General features: G+C 38.9%; 1 protein-coding gene and 1 pseudogene across 3 annotated transcripts in view; both read right to left on the bottom strand.

The window, feature by feature from the left end:
- NDC1 (NDC1 transmembrane nucleoporin) overlaps positions 1-24,971 on the bottom strand; it is a 46,132-nt gene that overhangs the window by 11,911 nt on the left and 9,250 nt on the right. For 2 of the 3 annotated variants that reach the window (XM_047726946.1, XM_047726948.1), the window contains exons 6-16: positions 20,775-20,883; positions 18,351-18,402; positions 15,792-15,927; positions 14,913-15,005; positions 13,164-13,245; positions 10,770-10,925; positions 8,665-8,910; positions 8,447-8,562; positions 6,099-6,149; positions 4,285-4,348; positions 3,386-3,486 (exon numbers count right to left, since the gene is read on the bottom strand). In XM_047726946.1, the coding sequence (XP_047582902.1) occupies positions 3,386-3,486; positions 4,285-4,348; positions 6,099-6,149; positions 8,447-8,562; positions 8,665-8,910; positions 10,770-10,925; positions 13,164-13,245; positions 14,913-15,005; positions 15,792-15,927; positions 18,351-18,402; positions 20,775-20,883 (1,206 nt within the window). The remainder of the gene's footprint in view (positions 1-3,385; positions 3,487-4,284; positions 4,349-6,098; positions 6,150-8,446; positions 8,563-8,664; positions 8,911-10,769; positions 10,926-13,163; positions 13,246-14,912; positions 15,006-15,791; positions 15,928-18,350; positions 18,403-20,774; positions 20,884-24,971) is intronic. The other variant, XM_047726947.1, reaches the window with a different exon arrangement.
- Positions 17,477-17,628, bottom strand: LOC125099366 (uncharacterized; annotated as a pseudogene).

Below are 24,971 nucleotides of genomic sequence, written 5' to 3'. Positions count from 1 at the left end.
TTGAGCCCCACATTGGGCTCTCTGCTCAGCGGGGAGCCTGCTTCCTCCTCTCTCTCTGCCTGCCTCTCTACCTACTTGTGATCTCTGTCTGTCAAATAAATAAATAAAATCTTTAAGGATGAAGACACTGATCTAAAAGATATTTCATAAGTTACCCTCGGTTACTAAGAAAGCACTGGAGGCTGGACTTGAACTGGGCAGCTGCCTGACACTCTGTCTCTTGGAATGCTTGCTTAGTATTTTTTTTACTTAAATTTAAATTTGTTCGCTAACATACAGTGCAATATTGGTTTCCGGAGTAGATGTTAGTGGTTCATTGCTTACATACAACACCAAGTGCTCAAGTTTGCTTACAGTACTGACTGTAATACCTTTTTTTAAATCTTGAAAGACCTTTTCTCCTGTACACTATAAGAACACTGTCGTACAACATGGTAATAATAACAAAGTAATAAAACCTTATATTTGCTGGGCACTTAATATAGGACAGGTACCTTGGGTGCTTTATAGAGATGGTCTCATTCAGAATTCACATCCCTGTTGTCAGGGATGAGGTAAGTACCGTTATCACTCCCTCCAATTTCCAAATACAAATGCTGACATTTAGAGATTCCTGTATTTATTGGTTATATAATATATTCCCCCCCGTCATTTTATAATTTCTGAGTTGGAGCTGTATCTTCTAATTAATGATATCCTGGATTCAATGAAATATGATAAACGTTTTTCCAAGGTTGCAGAGCTAGGAAGTAGTAGGAACTAGGATGTAGACACAGGTAGAACTGACTGTAGCTCTGTCTTTGTTCCTTCTGACACACTGCCATTCCATCTTAGGAAAGGAGGTTAAGAAATGCATACCTCTCCAAGCCCTCACAGAGGCAAAGGACTGGGGGTCTGAAAGCCTAGTTTTCAAATCTGCCTCTACCATTTACTGAGCATGATCCTGGATAAGGCATATCAATAGATACAGACTCTTTGAGACAGACACAATCCTATAGTACGTTGGGTAGAGCAGCACACGAATCTAGCGGAACAGAGAATGAACTATGACATATAAGAGAATATTGGTCAAGGGTCTCAGAGCCTTCAAACCCACGGTTCTCCACTGCTAATGCCCTGCAAACAGCTCAGGGTCAAGTCCTAGCTCTGCCACCTACGAGACTTGTGAGACCTGAGGTATGTCACCACGCTCCCAAGCCTCCCTCATCTGTAAAATAGGCCTAAATATCTCTGTCCTACTTCCAAGACAGTTATGAGGATTAAAAAATAATAATAATAAAAAAAAAAACCCAGAACCACCAAGAATGGTATGAGTGAAATCATATAGCATTTGTCTCCCTCTGAATTTCACTTAGCATAATACTCTCTAGATCTATCCATGTTGTTCCAAATGACAAGATCTCATTCTTTTTTAGAGCTGAGTGATATTCCTCTGTGTGTGTGTAAGTGTGTTAGTGTCCCCACGTCTTCTTTATCCATTCATCTACGGACAGAAACTTGGGTTGCTTCCATATTTTGGCTGTTGTAAATAATACAATATACATAGGGGTGCATATACTTTTTCAAATTAGTGTTTTCATTTTCTTTGAGTGAATACCCAGTAGTGGAATTACTGCATCATACGGTAATTCTATTTTTAATGTTTTGAGGAACCTCCATACTGTTTTCCAGAGTGGCTGCACCAGTGTGTATTCCCACCAACAGTGCACTTTTTTTTCCAAATTCTCGCTAACACTTGTTACTTCTTGTGCTTGTCATTTTAGCCATTTGGACAAGAGTGAGGTCAGATTTGAGAAACTAAACAAACAAGGGGTGCCCGGGTGGCTTAGTCAGTTAAGCATCTGCTTTCAGCTCAGGTCCTGAGATCAAGCCTGGAGTCAGGCTCCCCACTCTGGGCGGAGTCTGTTTCTTCCTGTCTCTCTGCCCCTCCCACTGTTCTCTCTCTCTTGCTCTCTCTCTCTCTAATAAATAAGTAAGATCTTAAAAAAAAGAAAAAAACAAAGAAAAAAAGAGACAAACAAAAAAACCCAACTGACTCTTAGCTATGGAGAACAAACTGGTGATTGTCAGAGGGAGGCTGGTGAGGGAATGGGTGAAACAGATGAAGGGAATTAAGAGTACACATATTGTATGAGCAATGTATAGAACTCTTGGATCATTATATTGTAAACCTTAAACTAATAACACTGTATGTTAATTATACTTGAATTTAAAAAGTTTAATAAAATTAAAAAAATAAAAAATCCCAGAAGCTTGGTATTTAGAGAATTTAAAATTAAATCTTCCTAATTAAAAAAATAAAATAAAATAAAAGATGAAATCGGTCCATAGACTACAAACTACTGTCCTATTATTATTTTATTGTAAACTACACTGCCAGCATGATGAAAAACAAACTCTGCTATGAATGTCAAAGATACACCCAAAGCCTGGGAACCCGACAGTGTGGTTAGGCAAGGCGATTGTTAGATGGTGTGCAAAATACTAGGAAATTCTTTTATTACAGAAAGGTAGCTGGGTAAGAGTACAAATAATAAAACTATTCACGTGTTCCCACATGTCTTAAAAAGGTACATGAGAAAGTGAGCACAGAAAGAATTCAAAGGGGGAAAAACACAAATCACTGGCTTTGATGGGTAAAACTTTCTAAGAGGTAAAATAAATTGAGAGTTGAAGAAAGGAACGGCAAAACATGTTTTCTTTTCAGGCTTCCCAAGACCCAGAGATGCACCAACTGCCCTCCATTAAACCTACTTCAACACCACTGCCCCAGAAAACCTAGTGTGCAGCCCAGCTCCCACCTCAAGATGCTTCCGGCACCCAGTGCTCCTATTTCTCATCTGACTTACAGCTACAGTGACGAGGCACCCAACATGAAGTCAGGAAAAGCAGCCTGTTCAAAGGCAAGAAACAGGTTTTCTCTGTTTTTAGATCTAGGACTAAAAGGATCTACTACTTTAAAACTGTGCACCCGGTCTGGCAGCAGGGATCCACCAGGCTCAGCTTTATCCTCTTGAGCCTCTGGCCAACAGGTAACATTTATCTGCACAGATAACTTAACTACAGGTCACTTTTAGTAGCTGTAAGTTGTGTAAGGAACCAAATTTATATCACTGAACAGAGTCCTAATATCCTAAATAATCTGATTAATACCAGAGGGTTAGTAACTTCCTTTTTCTATTTCTATAAAATTATTATTAATAAAGGAATTAGTTTCTCTTCCTGGTCTCTCTTAGATTGTTGATTTCCCAAGGGTGAGAACAGTACCATATTTAACTTCTAACATATGCTTTGTCACTCAGTAAACATGAGCTATAAGAAACAAACCGGAAAACCTGGGAAGGAGGGAAAGACACAACCTCTCCCAAACCCAAATACTGCTTACCTCTTGCAGCGTCAACAAGGTATTAAGAATAGCTGGTAGTGTAGTCTGGACAACTCCAAATCTGTCTTCGGTAAACGATGCTGCTACTAAGTGAGACAGACCTCAAGAGGAAAAGAAAAAAAAAATTTAAAGGAAATCCAAATTAGGCACATCTATTTGCATCAGCTGAGAAACGATTAACATCCTGAATATGTCAAGAGCTTAAAATATTGGGGGGGGGTACAATAGAAAAATGGGCAAAAGACTGGAACAGGCACTGGAAAGGTGCTCAACTATATGGAGTCATGAATAAGATGACAGTCTGCATTTGAGCACGAAAAAAAGCTTTTAAATAATATTGTGTTTGGTAGTGATGAGTGGTAGAAAGAAAACCAAAGCAGAATAAGGGAAGAGAGTGACAGCTGTGAGGACACTTTTCACAGGGGGTCAGGAAAGGGCTCTCTGAGGAAGTATCATTTTAAGCACTCAGAAGGCAGGATCTAGGAGATGAGAAAAAAAAAAACAAATCCACTTCTTTAACAACAAAGTTTTCATATTCAAGCTAAATTAAACACGTTCAAATGTTAAAAATGTTATGTCAACATAAGTTGACAGTTGAAAACATTCTATTAATTGCAGTTTTTTGAAGAAGAAAAAGACAAGCAAGAATCCCAGGCTCAGTTTCTCCGCTTGTATACAAGGATAATTTCTGCCCAAATTAAAGTATATTTAAATATCTAAGAAAATTGATCCATATAAAACAAAGGCATAAAAATGTATCTAAAAATTCAAAGGCTGAAGTCAAGATCCAGACCTGACCTTTCATGGATATACTTCAGTAAATATTTTTTTGGAGATGCTTCAGTATTTAACTGATAATTAAAATCAGAGTTGTATTGTAGTTCACTGCGATTGCTTACCTTCTAATGCCCAAATATGCATTTGGGCATCTGAAAAAACAGCCTGAATAGAGGCCTCTGGGTGCTACAAATACAAAAGAAACATTTAAGTAAGTTCCGCTGGGCATTAACTCTGTTATTTCATCTAATCAACTAGGCAGCCTATCACAATAAAAAATTCTCAGCAGCCTCTCAAGACTTAAAATCTGAAATTCTTATATAATAGGATTTAACTGCAATAAAGCATTCTGCCACCAATTTATTGTGTGACCCTTGCCCAATCTCTAAATCTGCCTCAGTTTCTCATTTAAAATAAGAGTTAACACACACTCAACTCACCTCAGATTAATATACAGATCAGAGAATGGCTACAATGTTTTTTTTTTTTTAACCCCAGAACTGCCTAAATACATATTACCTCTCTTAATTGTCTACCCTCAGCCCCACTCAAAAGAAACACCATCTAACCTTCTTTAAGATAGCAAGGTCAAAGAGTAGGGAGCACCAATTGGCCCATTTAAACAAATGCTGATTTTGTGATGCACCCAACGAAGCCTATTAAGTACATCGGCATGTTACATTTCTCAACACCAAACAGCAGCGTGTACAACTCCTTATCATAAAATAGATTCCCACTTGCAAAACTAGAATCAAAGGCAGCCATTCACTTCCACGGAAAAACCAGATCTCGTTCAGCATCTGCTCTGCCACTTATTGGCTCCATGCCCTTAGACTAGTACTTGACCTCTCTGAGCCTCAGGTTTCCTTATCTATAAAATGATGACAGAGAGATATCTCAGAGGAATGCTGTTATATTAAATGAGGGAACTTAAGAGGAAACAACACAGTGTACATAAGACACAAGGATGAGTCCTCTTCCTATCCTCTATAGTAAAACCTCGGACAACCCCTCTTCCTCTTGGTGGAAGACAAGATACCTTCCTCCGGGGGGGGGGGGGGGGGGGGGGTGATGGTTGTCCCAAAGCTCTGATAGAGAGCCTAAGGTAGATTCTTTTTGGTAAAAGTCATTGCTAGGTGGGTAGATCTTCTCTGCCACCAAAGTGAGAAAACAGTTTCAAGCCCTTGAAATGATTCTTTGTTCTGTGTACCTATATTCTATCAGAGTCACTCTTACTCAGATCTCTCTCCCCACAGAATAAAAATGAATGATGCATGCCAGTGCCCTTGGGAGTACAGTATTAGCTAATACTGTAATATCTTCAGAACGAAAGAAGCCAGACTAACGTAACTAAAACAAAACAAAAATTCTTTCCCCTACATATGGGCAAAGGTTTTGCTCATCAAAGGATTAAGATACAACAGCTGTAGTGACTGAAAAAGGAAGGATTCTTTAGCTTCTGCCATTCAGTTACTCTCCTATGACAGCTGGAGCAGCTGACACACAAGTTGGAAAGTCATTTAGTTTGTGGCCTGAATTACAACTTTTTATCCCACACAAGCTTAACATCTGCAACTTAATCCAGTCATCTCTCTTCTGAACACCAAACTGGCCACAAAGATTGTAGCAAGACAATGAGCCATGAGGGACCGCCATGGATTTGACCATTTTGCAGGAAGCGGTTGCCCATCCCCACAAAGCTGCCTGCAACCAGGAGACTCAGAAGTCCAACAGAGTCAAGCCACAGGAAGTCCCTGAGCAGAGCTGGGGGTTTAGGGCAGCTCTTACTCACACAGAGGTTCAGCGAAGCACTCTACAAAGCTGTCTGGCTTGCTAGGATTGAGCTCAATATTTAGAAGTTAAATCCAGTCTGGTACTTCCTTTCTTCTCTCATTTCCTCTCCCCCCATTCCCAACACTGAACTATATATTCTTACCTTACTGAAAAAATACATTATCAGCACCCGTTTTGATAAGAAATTCTTAACCTAAGTTGGAGAAAAGGAAGAACGAACACATTTAAAGTTTTCAGTTCTATTCAAATATAATGTTAATACATCCCCAGGTTCTTGCTGACACTCAATTAAATGAAACACTTCACATCTTACAGAGAAAGGACAGTATTTGCAGTAAACCACATAAGTAAATACCTTTTGTACGTAAGTTGGATAACCAAGATGGATCGTCTAACCTAAACTGAGTTTCCATGTATACATGCTAACCCCCAAATTAGAGTTCTATGATAAAAGGAATTCAATGTGGTTCCAGGGGTATTTTCTTACTCAGTTCTTGACAACTGTCTTGAGCTTTAGCCTCTTAATACCAAAAAAGTGTGTGTTTCCCTTACCAAGGGGAAAAAAAAAAGAATCTTAAGATAGGAAATGGTTTTCTACTAGTTGACATTTACATGGGAAACAATTTTCTTAGTATTAAACTGAAAGCTACATACCCCAACTGACTTGAAAGTGAATTCATGATATGGCAGGATTTATGACATGTAAGGCAAATGGGATCCCAAAGTTTGTGAAATACCCACAGTGCCTCTATTAATCAATCATTCCATCAGCAAAGATGTTGTCATTCCTCCCATCTTAAAAAATAAAACCCTTCCCTGACCCTTCAACTCCCTCCAGCTACTAATTACCCCATTTCTTTGCACCCCTAATAGCAAAACCCCTTGAAAGATCCAGCTTTCCTTGTGGCCTCTGATTCCTCCCCCAATCTCTCCTGGCCCCATCCAATCCGCATTCGTCCCATCTGCTCCACCCAGAAGCTCATCAAGGACTCAATGACCTCCACATTCCACTCTGCCCCCCAGCAGTTCATCCTAGAGCGGCTCTCAGGCTACCCATCAGCAACATGTGGCACCACTCACTTCTCCTCTTCAGTTTTCTTCCCACCTCCACAGTCACTTGGTTCCCTCTGCCATTCCTCCTCATCACCCAGAACAGGAATCACTAGAGGATCCCGTTCTTGCATCTTTCTTCTTCTGTATACAATCCCAAAGAATTTTCATGGAGTCTCATGGCTTTAAATACTGCCTGTATGCTGATGACTTCCAAATTACCATTTCTAACCCAAAACTTTTCCCTACGCTCTAGATCTATGTCTCAGTTCTTACTCAGTATTTTCAATTGGTTGTCTAATAAGTATCTCAAATGGACATAAACTGATCTCGTGATTTCCCTACCTCACCTCTATCAAATCTCCTCTTCCAGAATAATCAGCTAATTGCAACTATACTACATCAGAATATCCTCAGGCCAAAAACCCGAAAGTCAACATTAACTCTCTCTTTTATGTCACAACCAGACCACAAGCAAATCCTATTACACCTGCTCTCAACATATACCCAGACCTTGATCACATCTTGCAGTCCCCACCACAACCATTCTGGTCACCGATACCATCACCTCCCACTAGATTACCTCAACAGCTTTACAACTGTCTCTCTGCTTCTGTTCCTGCCCTCCGAGAATCTTACCTCAACATGACAGCTAAAGCAGCACTTTCAAAATGTAAGGTTACATCATGTCAATCTCATGAACAAAACCATCCTGTGCCTTTCCATCTCACTCAGAGAAAATGTGAGTCTTCAAAACAACTAAGGCGCCTGATAAGCTCTGAGTGCTGCTACCTCTCTGACTTCCCCAACACCTACCAGTGTCCACACTATCCCTCACCCAAACCAAGCCCACTCTCACCTAAGACCTTTGCATTTTGCTGCTCCCCACCTTCCGTTCAGGTCTCTAATCAGGTGTCACCCAAGCAACAAGACCTCTCATAACTGCTCTATTCTTCTGTACAAAACTTAAGACATCAAATTTCTTCCCTTTTAAAACACATATTGTTCATATTTTGAATATAACGTATTGGGATCCATCTTATAATCAATAGCATGACATGATTTAACTGGGAACTTTTTCCTAATGGTACCCAAAATAAGTCTTACCATTAGTAGAATTTTTTAATACTGAAAGAGATACAGTTTAATACATTTGCTTGTTCATCTATTTCCCTTCACTGGAATGTAAACAAATAGTCAGGGGCTTTAGTTCAGCATATTCCCAGTGCCTAAAACCACACTCTGCATATATAAAGAACTCAGCAAATATTTCTTAGATGAAAGAATTCACAGAGCAAAGGCATCACATTAGGTGAAGTCATATGAAGTTGCAACTTACATAGCTCCAAACCAGTCAAATACCAGCAACTTCATATGAGTCAGTCCTGGATGCTCTCAATGATACATGAGAATATAAATCCTATAATCCTATCACCCTACCTGTTCACGTTTATTCTGAATCCATGAATAAATCATACTGGGCTGTCTCGCTGTCTTACCCTCAGCACTAACAGAGGTACATGGAGAAGGATTAGAAAATTCAGTCATTTGCTGATCTAAAGAAAACAAAAAACAAAACAAAAAACCAAGAAAGTGAAAACTCGGGTTATCTGAGTCTTTGTAACTACATTTCAAATTTTAGAAAACAGTCCCCTTACCAGAAGCAGAAGTCCACAATCTTGGCCCTCTTCTTATGAGCTGAGAACTCTGAGGGGACCCATAGCAGGTATTTACATCAAAAATTCCAGCCATCCGATTCACCACACTAGAGCCAAACGGGCTTCCAAGGGGACTGGCAACATCAGGCGTAGATAATTTGGAGGAAAACAGTGACATCTTAACTAACGGTGGCACTGAAGGCCGAGGCATCTGGCTGGATTTTGGGGTCTGAAAAGTAGTTTCTTCTGTAAAAGAACAGATCCAGTGCTGAAGAGGCAGCCCGAACAAACTGCACCCATCTCGGGTTTTGGTTTCATGCATTTACCCAAGGCTCAGGAGCGGGTTTCCTTTGGGTTTACATCCTCAACATCCAGCTTTCACTGCCGCAGCTCAGTGACCGCTCGTGGAGCACTCTGCACCCCCTTCTGTTAGATTGGCACAGCCCCGCTTGTTTTCTCCTCCCAGAGAGTATCTTCAGCTTCAAGGTCAGTTTCTCTAAATCTAAGCTGTGCTGAATGAACTTACCAATTTATATTTCACTTTCAAATGGCAACTTCAATTACTGCACTGGAATATGCCCACTGCTACCCCAAGTTCCTACCGTAGCTGTTACTTGACTAAAGCAAACCTGTACTGTGAAAGTGTATTGATAAAGGGTGCACACTTATCCATTTTCTACAGCATTTTTTTGAGTTAACAAAAGTCACACCAGAGATGAATTTGCCCAGGATCATCTACAAATATGATCTGTAAACACCTTGCTCAACAATTATCTTATAGTTGTATCTTATAACCAATTTATAGATTCTGTTGTATAAAAACAAAGGAATATTTTTCCAGCCACTTCAGTACAAGGCACAAAGACAAATAAATTACACTAGTATTCTATCTTCTTAATAATACCGCCATAATACCTGGGTGGCTCAGTGGGTTGAGCGTCTCAGTGAGTTGAGCATCGGCTCAGGTCATGATCCCAGGGTCCTGGGATCCAGCCCCACGTTGGGCTCCCTGCTCATCAGGGAGCCTCCTTCTCCCTCTCCTTCTGCCCCTCCCCCTGCTTGTGCTCATGCTCATACTCTCTAATAAATAAAATCTAATAAATAAAAAATATATATATACACACATATATATATACGTATATATATATATATCTACAGGCAGGCAGAGAGAGAGGAGGAAGCAGGCTCCCCGCTGAGCAGAGAGCCCGATGCGGGACTCGATCCCAGGACCCTGGGATCATGACGTAAGCCGAAGGCAGCGGCTTTAACCCACTGAGCCACCCAGGTGCCCCCATACAGGGATTTTTTTAAATATCAAGATCAATTGCCAACATTTAAAAAGTGGAAAATTTCACCCACAATATTTTTAGCTTTCAGGCTTCACCTAATGGCAGGCAGGGGGGATGCGGCACAGAACACCAGGTCCAAATTCCCACAGGGGAACAGTGGACTGAAGCTTACCCCTTCCCCGTCGAGTGAAGCCAGCGCTCTCAAGTTTACCACATTCCTCACCCAGCCAGTTTTGCTCATTTTCATTCAAGGCCTGCCTCCAAAAGGCATGTGGATGTTAAGACCTTTCATCAGTCTAACATTCCTAGGCCTCTTCTACTTAAGGAATTTGGTCAAATAGCCTCTGTCCCTCCACTGTACTTCTCAGCTTCCATCTTTCAAATATCCTATGAAGCTATCTTAAAACAATGAATGTGATGGCCCCATGGTAAAATTGCTCAGTCACTGCAGGTGCTCTCCTCTGGGCATTGTCCAGCAACTACCTGTCTCGGGGATACTGCGACGAGGATAGCACCCAGTATGACATATAATGCTTCACCTGGCTCTGCACTTGAGGAAGCTAAAGGCTTCTATCAGATGGGCCATAGTTTGTTAGCCTTTCTAACACCACAGACACAGCAGACTTAACTTCTTCAATCTATAGTGATACCCAGGCCTTTTTCTTGGTTCAGTATAATATTCCATGTATTAGATCAATTTTCCCTAAAAATAAATCCCTCACAGTCATGTATACATATCCTGAGATTAACTACTGCCATGTTTCTTAGGGAAAAAAATGTACATGCTTTGCCTTCTCACAGTAATATAGGAATTACCCGGAGAATTTGATTTCTTGGGTTCCACGGGGTAAGAGGACACCATTCTCCCATTCGTAGCAGCGGCTTCTTGGTAGAGAACCAGTTTCTGAGTCATATCGTTTAAAAGATTCAAACACTCCCTTGAAATGGCTGTCCAGTTGTGGGGATGTCCACCTAGGAGGTCCAAATACCAGCTTTTAAAATGTACATAATCTTACAGTCACCTTCGCAAAGTGAGGAGAAAATTCACTAAGAAACGCTACATGGCAGGAGCACCTGGATGGCTTAGTTGTTTGGGCATCTGCCTTCCGCTCAGGTCATGATCTTGGGGTCCTGGGATGGAGCCCTGCATCAGGCTCCCTGCTCAGTGGGAGTCTGCTTCTCTGAACTCTGCCTCTCCCCACTCCACTCATGTGCAAGCGCGCTCTCTAATAAATAAATAAAATCTTAAAAAAAAAAAAAAATGCTATGACACTTTGCATCAGGGCCCACTTTCCTTGGCTAAGCTACTATTTATACTCCTGTCATCTAGTATACAGCAGGAGTTCAATAAATATTTGGGCAAAATAATTTTCCAAAAACTCTACAAGCAAAAGCTTGATATTTTAGCATAAAACAAAACCAAACCAAACAAAAAACTCTAATACTGGCTGCTAAAAATAGAGCCAAACACTAGAGTATGGGTTCAGTGAAAAAGAGGATTACTTAGCACCACTGAACAGACTAAAGACTAAGACAATGAATACAAGCATGGATAATGAGAGGTAACCCAGGACCCTCAATTACCTATATAAACTGTTGTGTCTGGCCCACTATGTTTTCTTACATTTTCATTAATAGCCCCTATTTGTTATTATATCTGTAGGAATAACACAGATAATAATCATACTTGATAACATAATAACAATCATACTTTACACTTAGAGAATTTACATTCTTTATTATTTAATAAACTACTGCAATCCAGAATCTTGTAGAAATTCCCTTACTTCTCATTATCTTTTCATTTTCTAAGACCTTATCACCTATAGCTGCCATGTAAAAATCAACCAACTAATCAATCTTTTTATGCTAAGAATAGCTGAGGAGTCCACTGAAAACTGGTTTCCCCAGCCTGGGTGACAAATAATGCTCCTCCCCTCACTTAGATCCCTCCCTAAACATTGTCCCCATTTACAGCTCAAGAGCAACACAACTTAACCTGAATGCAAACAAAATACTCCATCAGTAAGTTTCAAAAGGTTTTGTACTGCTCTTAACTCAGGACCACTAAGGAACTATGTAATGCTTGAGTTAAATTTTAATAATACGCCCTAGAATGTAAGTTCTCTAGCAGAGAACATGTCACCCAATTACAGTTTACTGGAGTAAATGGTGAAATTATTTAATGCATAGAGCATTCCCTGGTGAACCTAAGTCTGATAGAAAAGACTTGGTTAATTTTCCACAGCATCAGCTCTGGATGTTTCATGCTACTAAAAAGAAAGTGTGGCTCAATCATTTTTACTTTCATGTAACTGAATTTTATTTCCATGTAACACTTAACAATAGAGGTTTCTTTTGGAATGTGGGAATTGGCAAATATAGTAAAATAATGAAAAGCCGATCACAAAGATGAAAAGCTACCTAGGTTCCCTATTCTCCATTGGTGACTGGGCTGAGATGCTTTCCATCCAGGAACAAGGGAGAGCACTGGCATAGTTGTAACAAGGAGTTTGTAAAAAGTAAAAATGGAGAAGTCTTTCAGAGTTGCCAAGAGCATCCTTGGGTCACTATCAAATCTAGTACTCTTTTACTTTTTTTTAAAGGGAGGCAAAGTACATTGGGGAAGGTATGTGCTATGGTGAGTGCTGTGAAGTGTGTAAACCTGGTAATTCACAGACCCCTGGGGCTAATAATACATTATATGTTAATAAAAAAAATAAAAATAAAAATAAAAATAAAAAAATAAAGGGAGGCAAAGTAGCATGGCAGAAGGAGGGAGCTCTGTACTTGGGAGTCAAAGGACAAAATTTCTGACTCTATGACATTAACTTTATGTAAGCCACTTAATCTCTCTGAGACTTAGATCCCCCATCTAGGGATTAGACCACCTGATTTTCAAGACCCTTTGAGGATTCTTAAACTGTACTCTTCTGCCCTAAAACTGTCAATCTACCTCATAATTTTTTCAGGTTAAGGGAATGAGGCTGCTGAAGAAGATAACATATAAGAGTTTAAAAATACTTTTCTGGAAATATAACTTCTACCCACAACAACGGTGGTTAGAATCTTACATAAGATTTAAATCAATACTTCACTTAATGGACTCACAGCTGTGTGATATTGTATTAAACACATCTCTCTCACCAAAAACTTTCAGTGGAACACTTTCTGCACATACATGCCTGTGTCTGTTACTTTTAGCAATACCTGGCTGGCTAAGGCTAAAAACTTCTTGTCTTCGTGAAGGAGAATACTGAGAAAGCAACATCAGGTCCTGCAATGCCAAATACTAAAAAGAAAAAAAAAAAATACACATTATTTAATTTTTTTAACTTCTATATAAAAATCTTATTTATGTATTGGTTTCAGCATTATATATGTAAGGGGAAATTAGTTGAAATTTTTCATGAAGGAAATACTCTTCCACTTTCTAGACTCCCAGAACTTTCCTGCCTCTACCTTCTGTAGGCTGCCCCACTCACTGGAGGCTCCATCTATAGATCTCTTTGTGTCTTTTCCCACTTCTATGGTGGGAAACTTAAAACATCACTTCCTCCTGGAACCTCCCAGGTCCCCCCACACAAACATATACTCACACAGCTCTCAACTGTGGCACTTAACATAATTTATTGTAACTGCCTGTTTCCTTGTCTCATGTGGTTCCACCCACTAAACTGTGAGGCAGGGATAGCGTTTTACTTGCTACCACATCCAAAGGCAGTACCTGGCACACAGCAGTACTTTACAAAAAATCATCATTTCGTCTCCTGGCAAACCCCTTCACTCATCATTCAAGACACCATAACTTCTATGAAGGTTTCTTGTTTTGGTTCTAAGCAGAATAAGTGGTTCCCACTGCACTTACCACAGTAAATTTTCATCAGTTTGTATATCTGCCTTTTCCATTAGGCTGTGCTACATCTAATTCATTATTATGCCTTAAGCAACTAGCAGTGACTGACATCTACCAAGTGAATACAGATTTGTTAAGTAACACAATGAGTACCTGATATATTTGTTTTATCTAATAAATTAGTCATAATTGATGTTTAAAGATAATCAGACCCAGGCGCCCCTCTTCAAATTTTTTTTTAAGCACTATGATCTCTTAACAGGATCACATATATTATAGATCTACTTTAAAATTTCAAAATGCAATTTAAATCAAAACAAGTTATTCTCAGTTAGTTTAATTTGTGAACTTACTACAGCTTCTTTAAACTCTTTTCATTAAAATTGATTTTAGGGGGCGCCTGGGTGGCTCAGTGGGTTAAAGCCTCTGCCTCTGGCTCGGGTCATGATCCCAGGGTCCTGGAATCGAGCCCCGAGTCGGGCTCTCTGCTTGGCAGGGAGCCTGCTTCCTCCTCTCTCTCTCTCTCTCTGCCTGCCTCTCTGCCTACTTGCGATATCTGTCTGTCAAATAAATAAATCTTTTTAAAAAATAAAATTAAAAGAATAAAATTGATTTTAGGATCATTATCATTATCTATTTTGAGTTCACTGTATGTGTACACCTACCTTTGATCATAACAGCCAACAATACTACATGAGTAAAAACACACCTTGACTCGTGATAAAAGCAACAACAACAACAACAAAACAAACAAACAAAAGACGGTACTTTGTTTTGCTACCATGAGGAGTTTGTGAAAGCTAACGTACATGGTTGTATATCATGGTATTTCATGGTTGGAACTATTTTTATATCTATCCTAAATACAGTTTAGTTTAGCTTGTACAAATACACTGAAATATATTCTTGTATTTTAGTCACTTGGAATAAAAACTGAAAAAGTAAACAGCATTCAATGTAGCATGTATTTGATTTTTTACAATATTGGTACTAGAATATTCTAGGCCCTCAAAAAATGTATCAAATACACTGCATATTAAGTCCATTCCATAAGACAAGTTAGAGGTGACTGTATGAAGACACAAAATGTACAGTTCAGGTACCTTAACAATGAGCGGTGGATTGCTGTTTAAAACCTTCGGGAGGCATTCATCTGACTCTTCTGAAAATGGTGGCTGAACAGGGAACAGATGAGCCTATCAAATATAATCAAATATAAAGACTATGAAATGATGATTTTCTTGACTTTATTACATTCAGTAACTTCACACTAATGGTAATTTATTACAACAGGAGATAACACAACAAATTAGTATCTTCAGTATTTTAATAACAGGTTGCATTAAAATTAAATATACCCAAACACACTACTTTCCAAAATGTTACTTTCCCAATTTTATTAGATCCCTGGCTGCCAAAAATAGAAACAAATATTCTCTGAAGCCACTGATACAAACCTACAGAGGATACAAACCTACAGAGATAGTAAATGAAACATTCATTTTCTAAGACAAACACTTGGATGATAAAGACAATGGAAATCCCATTCATTTAAAATCATTTCAATACAAAATTTAAAACTTTCTCTCAAAGAACAATTATTGTCTTACATTAAATATTTTAATAGTAGTAATATCAATAGCACAGAAAACTGATTTAAAATTCAGGCATTTAGTATGTGCTCAATAGAGAAACGGAAACCTTCAGAATAGAATTACACTACAGATAAAACAAAGTAAGCTCCACTAGCAGTTCACTCAGTTTAGTTGCCAAAAATCAAGAACAGTAACACTGTTCCTTACATACACAGACAGACAGCAGACACACAAATGATATATCCCTAATGAAGTCTCAGAAAAGAGACCGAAACCCAACTTACTCAAAATGGCTCTGGGCACAAGAGCATACTGCTCAGTGCTCTGCTATAAATAAGTCTGTGCACTCCCAAACACAAAAGCATTAACAAAAAACTCAATACAAACCTCTGTGGCAAAGATTTTGAAGAGTATCCATGAGATATACCAAGTCATCAGAAGAAAGACACCACATAGCCAGACATGGTAGAGTAACGAGAGATTGAGGAGGCCACGCACAGTGTCAAGAGGCCTGTGAAACTGCCTATGAAAGCAGAAATTACTGTTTAATCCTATAAGGAAAATACAATCTAAGCATTTAATAGACTTGGGCCTCATAATGAAAAACAAATAAATCTTACTTCTAAATAATAATGGTGATATAGATGCCTTTCCTTTTGCACCCCATAAAATTCTCTCCCTGATACCTTCTTATGAACTACATAAGGGAGCCTTAAAGGAAGAACAGACCTAAATTTGTGCTCAGTTTCTTCTGTTCCAAATCTTCACTGTCATTTACTATGAAGGAAGAATGAGTCAAGCCTATAAACCAACCCCTAGAGGCTGGGTAAAATTTTACTATTGTTACTTTGTAATTTGATACATAACCATTCAACAGGACTAGCACCTCTCCTGGGCCAGATTTCAGCTCTATCTGTACACCCTAAAAACAGTTCCACAGTAGTTAACAGGACATGGCACTATCTAAAAATCACAATCTTCACTTTTAAAATAATTTAAGAAACTGTTAGAAGGCTTAAAGAAGGGACACCTGGGTAGCTCATTTTGTTGAGGATCTGATTTCAGCTCAGGTCATGATCTTGGGGTCCTAGGATCAGCCCCATGGGGCTCTGTGCTCAGCGGGCAGTCCACCCGTCCCTCTTACTCTGCCCCTCCCCATACCACACATGCACTCTCTGTCTCTCTCTCTCAAATACAATCTTAAAAAAAAAAAAAAAAAAAAAAAGCTAAATAAAGTGAACACTCACTGTTTTACCAAAACACTAAATAGATCGATAGGCAAAGTCATCATACCCCTACAACCACACAACTAGCAATTTTTAAAAAAAGATATTATTTATTAATTTGACAGAGAGAGAGAGATCACAAGTAGGCAGAGAGGCAGGCAGAGAGAGAGAGGAGGAAGCAGGCTCCCCGCTGAGCAGAGAGCCCGATGTGGGGCTTGATCCCAGGACCCTGGGATCATCACCTGAGCCGAAGGCAGAGGCTTAACCCACTGAGCCACCCGGGCGCCCACAACTAGCAATTTTAAAAACAGGATTAGAACCTCTGGCTCTGCCATTTGTCAGTGCTGTGATTATGTTTACTGGTTGACCTAACTCACCTCAACTTCTTCCATATAATAGTGGCATAATTTCTTTCTACCTCTTATGGCTATTATGAGATTTGAAACACCTTATATTAGGAGTGCCCAGCATAGAACTCAACATTTCCTGGGAAGAAGCAAGCTATTTTCAGATTTTTAGTAAATTTTTTTAAGGTTTTTTAAAATTTATTTGACAAAGACACCACAAGTAGGCAGAGAGGTAGGCAGAGAGATAGGGAAGCAGACTCCCTGATGAGCAGAGAGCCCGATGCAGGGCTCAATCCCAGGACCCTGGGACCATGACACGAGCCAAAGGCAAAGGCTTTAACCCACTAAGCCACCTAGGTGCCCCTTTAGTAAATCTTTATTGAGGGCCCACCATGTATTAAAGGATAGTATATTAGGCACTGCCATATGAACAAAATACATTTTAAGTCAAAGAAAGAAAAAAGTACTATATTAAATTACAATCAAATTATCATTATTTTTCTTTTTCCGTTTGACCCAATGTAAAATTCGGATTAACATAATAAATGACCCATGAATTTAGTTTCATATCTAGCAATTAAGCAGAAGACAAAACTAAATTTTACCTAGGAATTTTTACACTTGATCTTAGCCAAAAGGCCGAGAAGCGATTACCTAGGAATTTTTAAAGTTAGAAATTGAAATTCACAAAGTAGGAACCATAATATCTTAAGCACCCACAAATATCAGTATCTTCACTCCCGAAAAACGGTATTAGTTAAATCCATATACAATGCACAAAAAAACCTCACAGTAGAATAATCAATAATTAAAAGAACAAATACTACTAGAGAAATTTACACTTACTTGCCAAGTAAAGATTAAAGCTTTAACTATGTGCAAAGTACATTGGGAATAACTAGAACAATACACCCGAGTGCTACCCCTTGATTGCCACTTAATGACTTTCAAATGATCGCATGACCCTGCTCAATTTTGGCTTCCTTAGAGGCAAAATTAGAATAATACCATAGCACTGTGCTCGCCTACTACAACATAGCAGAGAATGATGACTGAGGAGAAAAGCAAAAGAGTGCAACTCAAGAAGCTCACGTTTTCATAATATAAAAGTTATATCTAACGAAGAACAAATTATCATTGCTGACTTCCAGGTAGAGGAACTGGGTGACCAGAGACTGGAGCAAAAGGATTCTTTTTAACTGTATACCCTGTTTTATGGCACTGGAATTTTAAATTATGTGAGCCAGGTATATTCCAAAATGAACACAATTATTTAAAGGCTAAATCTGAACACCACCATCAGGAAGTGGCAAACACCTAAAAAGGATGGAAACTAGCAGCATTAAAAATCAGACTTTTCACCTGTCACTTACTCATCTATCTGAAGATCCATCGCGGTGCTAATCCAAGCTTTGGGAATATGGCCTAAAAGGAAAAAAATACCATGCTATGAACATAAAAAATTAATACAGCAAATCTTAACCATGCTTTAGTATGAGGTTGATGAGATGACCAAGTAGACACCAAGACCTCGGTCAGAAGGCTACATTGTTTGATTAGGAGTGGGCAGAAGGAGTGCCTAAAAGGCTCCATCAGCTAGGCATTCAATTCTTGATTTCAGTGCAGGTCATGATCTCAGCCCTTGGCTGTGAGATCAAGCCTGACGTTCTGTGCTCAGCAGGGAGTCTGCTTGAGATTCTCTCTCCTTCTGCTCCCTAAGACTCCCACTCTCCCTAAAATAAACAAATAAATCTTTTTTAAAAAAATGGTCAGGAAAAGAGAATAATTTCTAAATACAGAAGTCCTTGCTTTGCATGGGTCAGATTACGTACATATTTCAGTGGTAGTTAAGTTAAATCACAACAGTCCCCCAACAACACAATTCAAATTTCAGTTACCACAGTATATTTACTGTGAGCAACTGAACATAGTACTTCTAGCTTTTCAGTACACAAATCAGTATGTAGATAATGGATACACACCATAATTTGTGACTAATCACATCCCTTCTTTCTAAGTCTGTTGGTGACTGGTCATTCAGTTCAGGCACAGACAGCAAAACATGTAATTGTGCTGCCTCTTTGTCTCCCTGAAAAGCCCACACAACATTTTACAAAAACGAATAAGAAAGAGGACACTGGTCAAAAAGACCAAAGTGCAACAAAGAAATGAAAAGTGGTAACACTTGAAATGAAACCTGAATGGAACATAAGTGGGTTATAGAAGATACAGCTGACCACGGAAATGCTGAAAGGCTGCTACGTCAGCCCAGTTGTACAATACAATTGTAGGGAACATCCAGACTCATGGTAGCAGGTTAATAAAAAACAACCAAGTGTTAACATTAAATGACAATTATAAGGGCAATGTAGAAAAATGGGTTATATAAACTACAAGTGAAGGAAGGAGACAACAGAACGGCCTATGCCCAGTGAGAACAACTCTAAAATTATTCCATAGAAAAAAGCAGGAGCAGAAAGTTATATAGGTATCCCCTGCTTTTCCAAAGTTTGTTATGTCACTTCACTTTAATGAAAGGCCTATGCTAGCACCTGTTTTCACAACTGAAAGAAATCCAAATTTACAAATAAGGCACAAAAGGGAAAACAGCATTCAGCACTTGTTTTGTCCCAAGCCAGAGCTGTCACGGCACAGAAGCAGGGCATCCTGAATGGTGAGAGGGGTGCAGCCAAGTTCCTAACCCGCGAAGTACACTCAGCATCTCAGCATCAAGCCTCCAGAGCTTTCAACTGTGTCTGTGAGCATCTGTGCTTTATCCCCATTTGCTTTGTGCATCAGTTAGCAAGATGTGTCCGAAGGCATTAAAAAAGCCTAAGAGAGGTTATTTTGGGGGTTTGGAGATGCTCAAAGATCTTTCCATATAAATTAAAGCTAATTGCTTCTTCACTTGGTGCCATTTGGCTTACAGAAGGTTTCATAGGAACTCTCTACTTTCAGATGGTGGGGGAAACCTATAGTCTGAAAAGAGTATTTTAGGATGTTGAATTTTGTTTATATATTATTATGTGTTGCTATTGAGCTTAATGTTTTCCACTCAACTTGAACTGCTCATCATATTAAATAAGTACATCTATTTTTGTACTTAGAATTCATGTTAACAAATTCTGTAAGGTTCCCTCAGCAGCAGGATATTTCTAATATATTAGTACCAAGTTACAAAAAGTTATAAAAAGGAGTAGATTATTTATAGAATAATATACAATATTTTTTAAAAAAGCATTTTTTATTATAGTAAAAACCACATAACAAAATTTATCATCTTAACCTTAAGTGTACACACACTATATGCAATTTGTGCAACGGATCAGTGAACTTTTTTATCTTGCAAACTGAAACTCTCTACCCGCCAAGCAACAACCCTCCTGTTCCCTTCCCACACAGCCCTGCCAAGCACAATTCTACTTTCTGTTTCTAAGAGTCTCACTATTCAAATAATACCTCAGATAAGTAGAATCATGCAGTATTTGTCTTTTTGCAAGTGGCTTATTTCACTTAGTATGTCCTCAAGGTTCATCCATGTTGTAGCTTGTGACAGGATTACCTTCCTTTTTTAAGGTTGAATTATATCCCACTGTATGTATATACCAAATTTTCTTTAACAATATTGTTCTTTAACTAAATAAATACTCTATGAAAATCTAAACAATGAATCAGTTGGACTAATCACATACCTACAATTAAGAAACATACAAATACAATAAAAAATGACTTTGCAACTGACATTTTCTGAGCAATGAGCTAACACATACACTGGATCAAAAAGCAGAAATTCTTACCAAGAAAATAATACAGGATGCAAAAATTCCTAACCAGGAACAGTGACTCCACACAACTATGCTTAACTAACAAGAGCAGAGATCTCCTGAAGCGTAAGAATTTGTATTGCTATGAAAAAAGAAGAAAAACAGAATCAAATGACACATCCAAGTAGAAGTTCAATTTTATTTTAAAGCAAGCACATAACTAAAACAGTCCACATATAAAAAAACATAATCACTGTATAAAAAGACAAAGTTTATTCCAGAGGTTAAAAAATCAGTAATTTCTGATGATAAAATATTTAATGTTTACATTATACAACACCTCATTGATATGAGAGCAGAAATGACATAATTAACAATACTGATCTATACTTATACTAAGGACTACAGAGACGGAGTAAGCACAAAAAACATATGACCAGAACAACAGCAGCTAACATTCTTTGGTTCTTTAGCACGAACCAGGTACTATTCTAAGCACAACCCTATAAAGAAGGTTCCATTATTATCTACATCTTATTTATGAGAAAACTGAGGCACAGTGAACCAACTTCCAGCTAGCAAAAGGAAAACCTGACATTTTAATCCAGGCAGGCCAGTTTCAGAGAATGTAATCTTAAATATAATGTACACACTGCCTCTACACTGTTTTTAAATGCTATCTGCAAGAAAAATAGGAGGCAGAAGAAGACACTAGACTGAGTCAGGAGACCTGAGTTCTAGTGCTTCTCTCTGCAGCACTGAGCAAGGCATGCCTCCAATTATGTGTGCGGTAAGAAGGCTGACCCAGCTAATGAGTAGTACCTTCAATTCTAACAATCTAAGAAAGAAATATCAATTAAGAAAAAATGCGAAATGCTTTTTTCCTGATAAAACTAAGCTTCTTGTGAAATAAAGAGTATTTGCCCCCCCTCCCATTCCTGCCCCAAAAATACCAATGGAAAAAAATATTTTTAAATTATTGGAAAGAACCTAAGGAAATTTAATGCATCAAAGATGAATTTCCCAAATTCTTGTCTTCTTTTATGCTGCTATTATGTCTGTTCCTTCTTTAAGGAAATTCAGAAGCTAAAGAAGAGCAAATAATTACAGTACACAGGTAAAAGTTTTATCTTCATACCATGTCTGTGAACTTCTACAGTATCTTTGCCAAAAGCAGCCCATATGAATACTTGGTCACTAACCACACAGCTTCAAGAATCCTGGTTTATTTGGATATATTCAAAGTCTGAGATATGGAACTGCACAATTCCATGCAGCCAGTGGATGCTAACCTTCTTGACACCACCACCACCACCACCCCCAGTAAAAAGAATATAGTTCCTATACTATTCCCACTGAAGCTCTCACCTCAACCATTACTCACAAGGGTCCAAAGAGGAGAGGGAAGCAAGTAGGCATTTTAGTAGATATGCAGAGAACAGCTAATATACCCTCTTATTGCTTCCCAGCTGAAGTGTTTTTCAATTCCCTTTGGGTTTCTTCTGTTATTTGGCTAGAAACTACCCTCTACGGAGGATTTACTACATGCCAGGCTCTATAAATCTTATCTCATTTAATACTTTCAGTCAGTCTTGTAGGCCTAGAACTTGCCAAGACCTGTCTTGTTCTTCATCCACTTCTTTGTCCTCTACTCCACGCTAATGTTCTGCTTTTCCCTATCAGTCTGTCATTAAGAGTTTGATAAATGGAATTGGCTTTAGAACTACAGGCTAGTTTAAAGAAAAATTAATAGGCTAATGGTAAACTGGTTAGAATTAGATCTCCAAAAAGACATAATCTTTCACAGTTACGTGAAAACAATAGTTATTGAATAATAGGGATAATATAAAACTGTTTATGGAAGCTCCACGTGACAAGATACATAGCGTTAGAGGCACTCTATATGTAAATGTACAGGAAAGGGTCTAGCAGAATATACACTAAACTGGTCACAATTATCTCTGAGGTAAAGACTGATATTGGCCCCAGAATGGCAAAAGGAATTTTCATTTTATCTATACTATTTGAATATTTTTTTAATTGAAATGTTACCGCTATACTCTTAGGAAGTAATCTAACACCACAAAAAATAATGATGATGATGCTAATAATAATGGTTGTTACTGTTTGTAAAAAAGTAATAAAAAATAATTTTTTTTTAAGGTCTAACATTCTCCGGTCAGCTTGCCCAGTTCAAGAAAAAAAGTAAATGGCTATTGCCATCATATCACTTTATGGAGGTTCAGAAGAAAAAATAGGTCTGATCTTACACTGAGCTTACAATTTCCTGAAAAATCAATCCTGCTTTCCTTAGCAACTTAAAGTACATAAGGGAAGGTCATATAACGTAGATCAGGCTCTGGTATGTTGGAAAGCTAAGGTATGGTGTCCTTCTACCCCCTCAATCTTCTGAGGAGGCAAATATACCCAGCTGGGCAAACAAAAGGCAGTTACAAACGTGATAGATGAGAAGCTATGATCCTGGGCACAAAGATTCATCATTTCAACTGCTCCTGCCAAAATCCTGACCTCCCTTATTCTACTGCACCCACCCAACAAAACCCCTATTCCGGGGCGCCTGGGTGGCTCAGTGGGTTAAGCCTCTGCCTTCAGCTCAGGTCATGATCTCAGGGTCCTGGGATGGAGCCCCACATCAGGCTCTCTGCTCAGCAGGGAGCCTGCTTCCCTCTCTCTCTCTCTGCCTGCCTCTCTGCCTACTTGTGATCTCTGTCAAATAAATAAATAAAATCTTAAAAAAAAAAAACAAAAACAAACAAACAAAAAAAAAACCCTATTCCAACCATCCGCAGGCTAGAGAGAGCACCCAGCTGGGCAGACCAAATAGCACTATACACTTATGGTTCCAAGAGATGCCCCCAGAACATATTTTGGCCAAATAGTGAATGACCAAACGTTATAAGCTAAGCTTCTGCCAGAGTTGAACCTGAAGTCAAAGCTAAATATTACCATCAGAAGAGAAACTTCTGGGATACAAGAATAAATCTAAAATTTAGTCAAACGAAATTACAAAAAATTTAGTAGGCAAATTTAGTAGGCAAATGTGACATTGCATAGTAGGAACAATTTATTGTACTGTCAATTACTGGCCTGCCACTACATTTACTCTACTGCCTATATGTGATGTTAAACAAATGGTCACTTTCAACTGAGGTTCAGGAAGGAGCAAGGTATTTGGGGGTATTTCATTTTTCTCTAATATTTTTCTTCTTCATATTCTTAATTATATTATAAAAAATGATTTAGCATGAATATTTCTGTACAGAATTTCAGGGGTTTTCTTCCTTATAAAATTTTAAAGTGGCAAAGCTGATACTCCGCTTTTAATTCATCTTCTCAAAATGTGAAGAATTTCTAACTGGGACTCTTTCTTCATACACTCACGGTCTGCAGGGAGGTAAGGGCCAGCTCCTTTTCTGTGAGCACTCCCTCCTGTCGTAGGTGGATTTTCAACAGACTGCTCTTCAGGGAAACCAGGAGAAGCCTAATTTACATACTCCCTTACTCTCACATTTGTTCACACATCACTCCCTCCCCACCAGACTGGGTCCTAGTGGGAAGGGGCTGTTTCTAAGACTTTTGCTCCAAGGCCCAGTCCTTGGCCTGCCACAGGACAGGAATGAAGCAACTAAGAACACAGCCAGGAAGAGTGGGAACAGCCTGGGGAGAACCCTGACGCCATAGGAGAAATCTCAACTGATACTACTTTCTCCTGCTTTAGGAGGTAGTTCTAGTTGCACAGAAGGCTCCTACCAGATTAGATTTTTAAAAACCTAACTGAAAGAGAGTTCTAACTGTCCTAGTCAAAACTGTTTTATTTATTTATACACATCGTGCCTTGTTCTAGAAAAGATTTGAGACAGTAACTGACATTCTATACTTACTTGCATATCGTCAAGCCCATGAGTTCTTAGGTTCAAAAAGAAGCTGGCAGCTGCACAGAGGTACGCTGCATGAATGTCATCATCATCCTCCCCCAGCCCTGCTAGGTCACGGCCACTGCCATTACCTAGCAGGGAGGGAAAGAGTGGGCCAAAGCAGTATTCTCAGAGCGGCAGTGGCAAGGGCAGTGATGGCTCTCACACATACGCTAAAATCTCATGAAGACATATCTCTCCTCTCCAAATGGCATTTTGATGATCTCAGTCCCAAGTTTTACTGACCAAATGTTGAGTTAATCAGATGAGGCCAGTTATATATATATACATCAAG

Source organism: Lutra lutra, chromosome 4, assembly GCF_902655055.1.
Source record: "Lutra lutra chromosome 4, mLutLut1.2, whole genome shotgun sequence".
Taxonomy (NCBI): domain Eukaryota; kingdom Metazoa; phylum Chordata; class Mammalia; order Carnivora; family Mustelidae; genus Lutra; species Lutra lutra.
The sequence above is the reverse complement of the archived record's forward strand: the minus strand, read 5'-3'. Positions and strand labels throughout refer to the sequence as shown.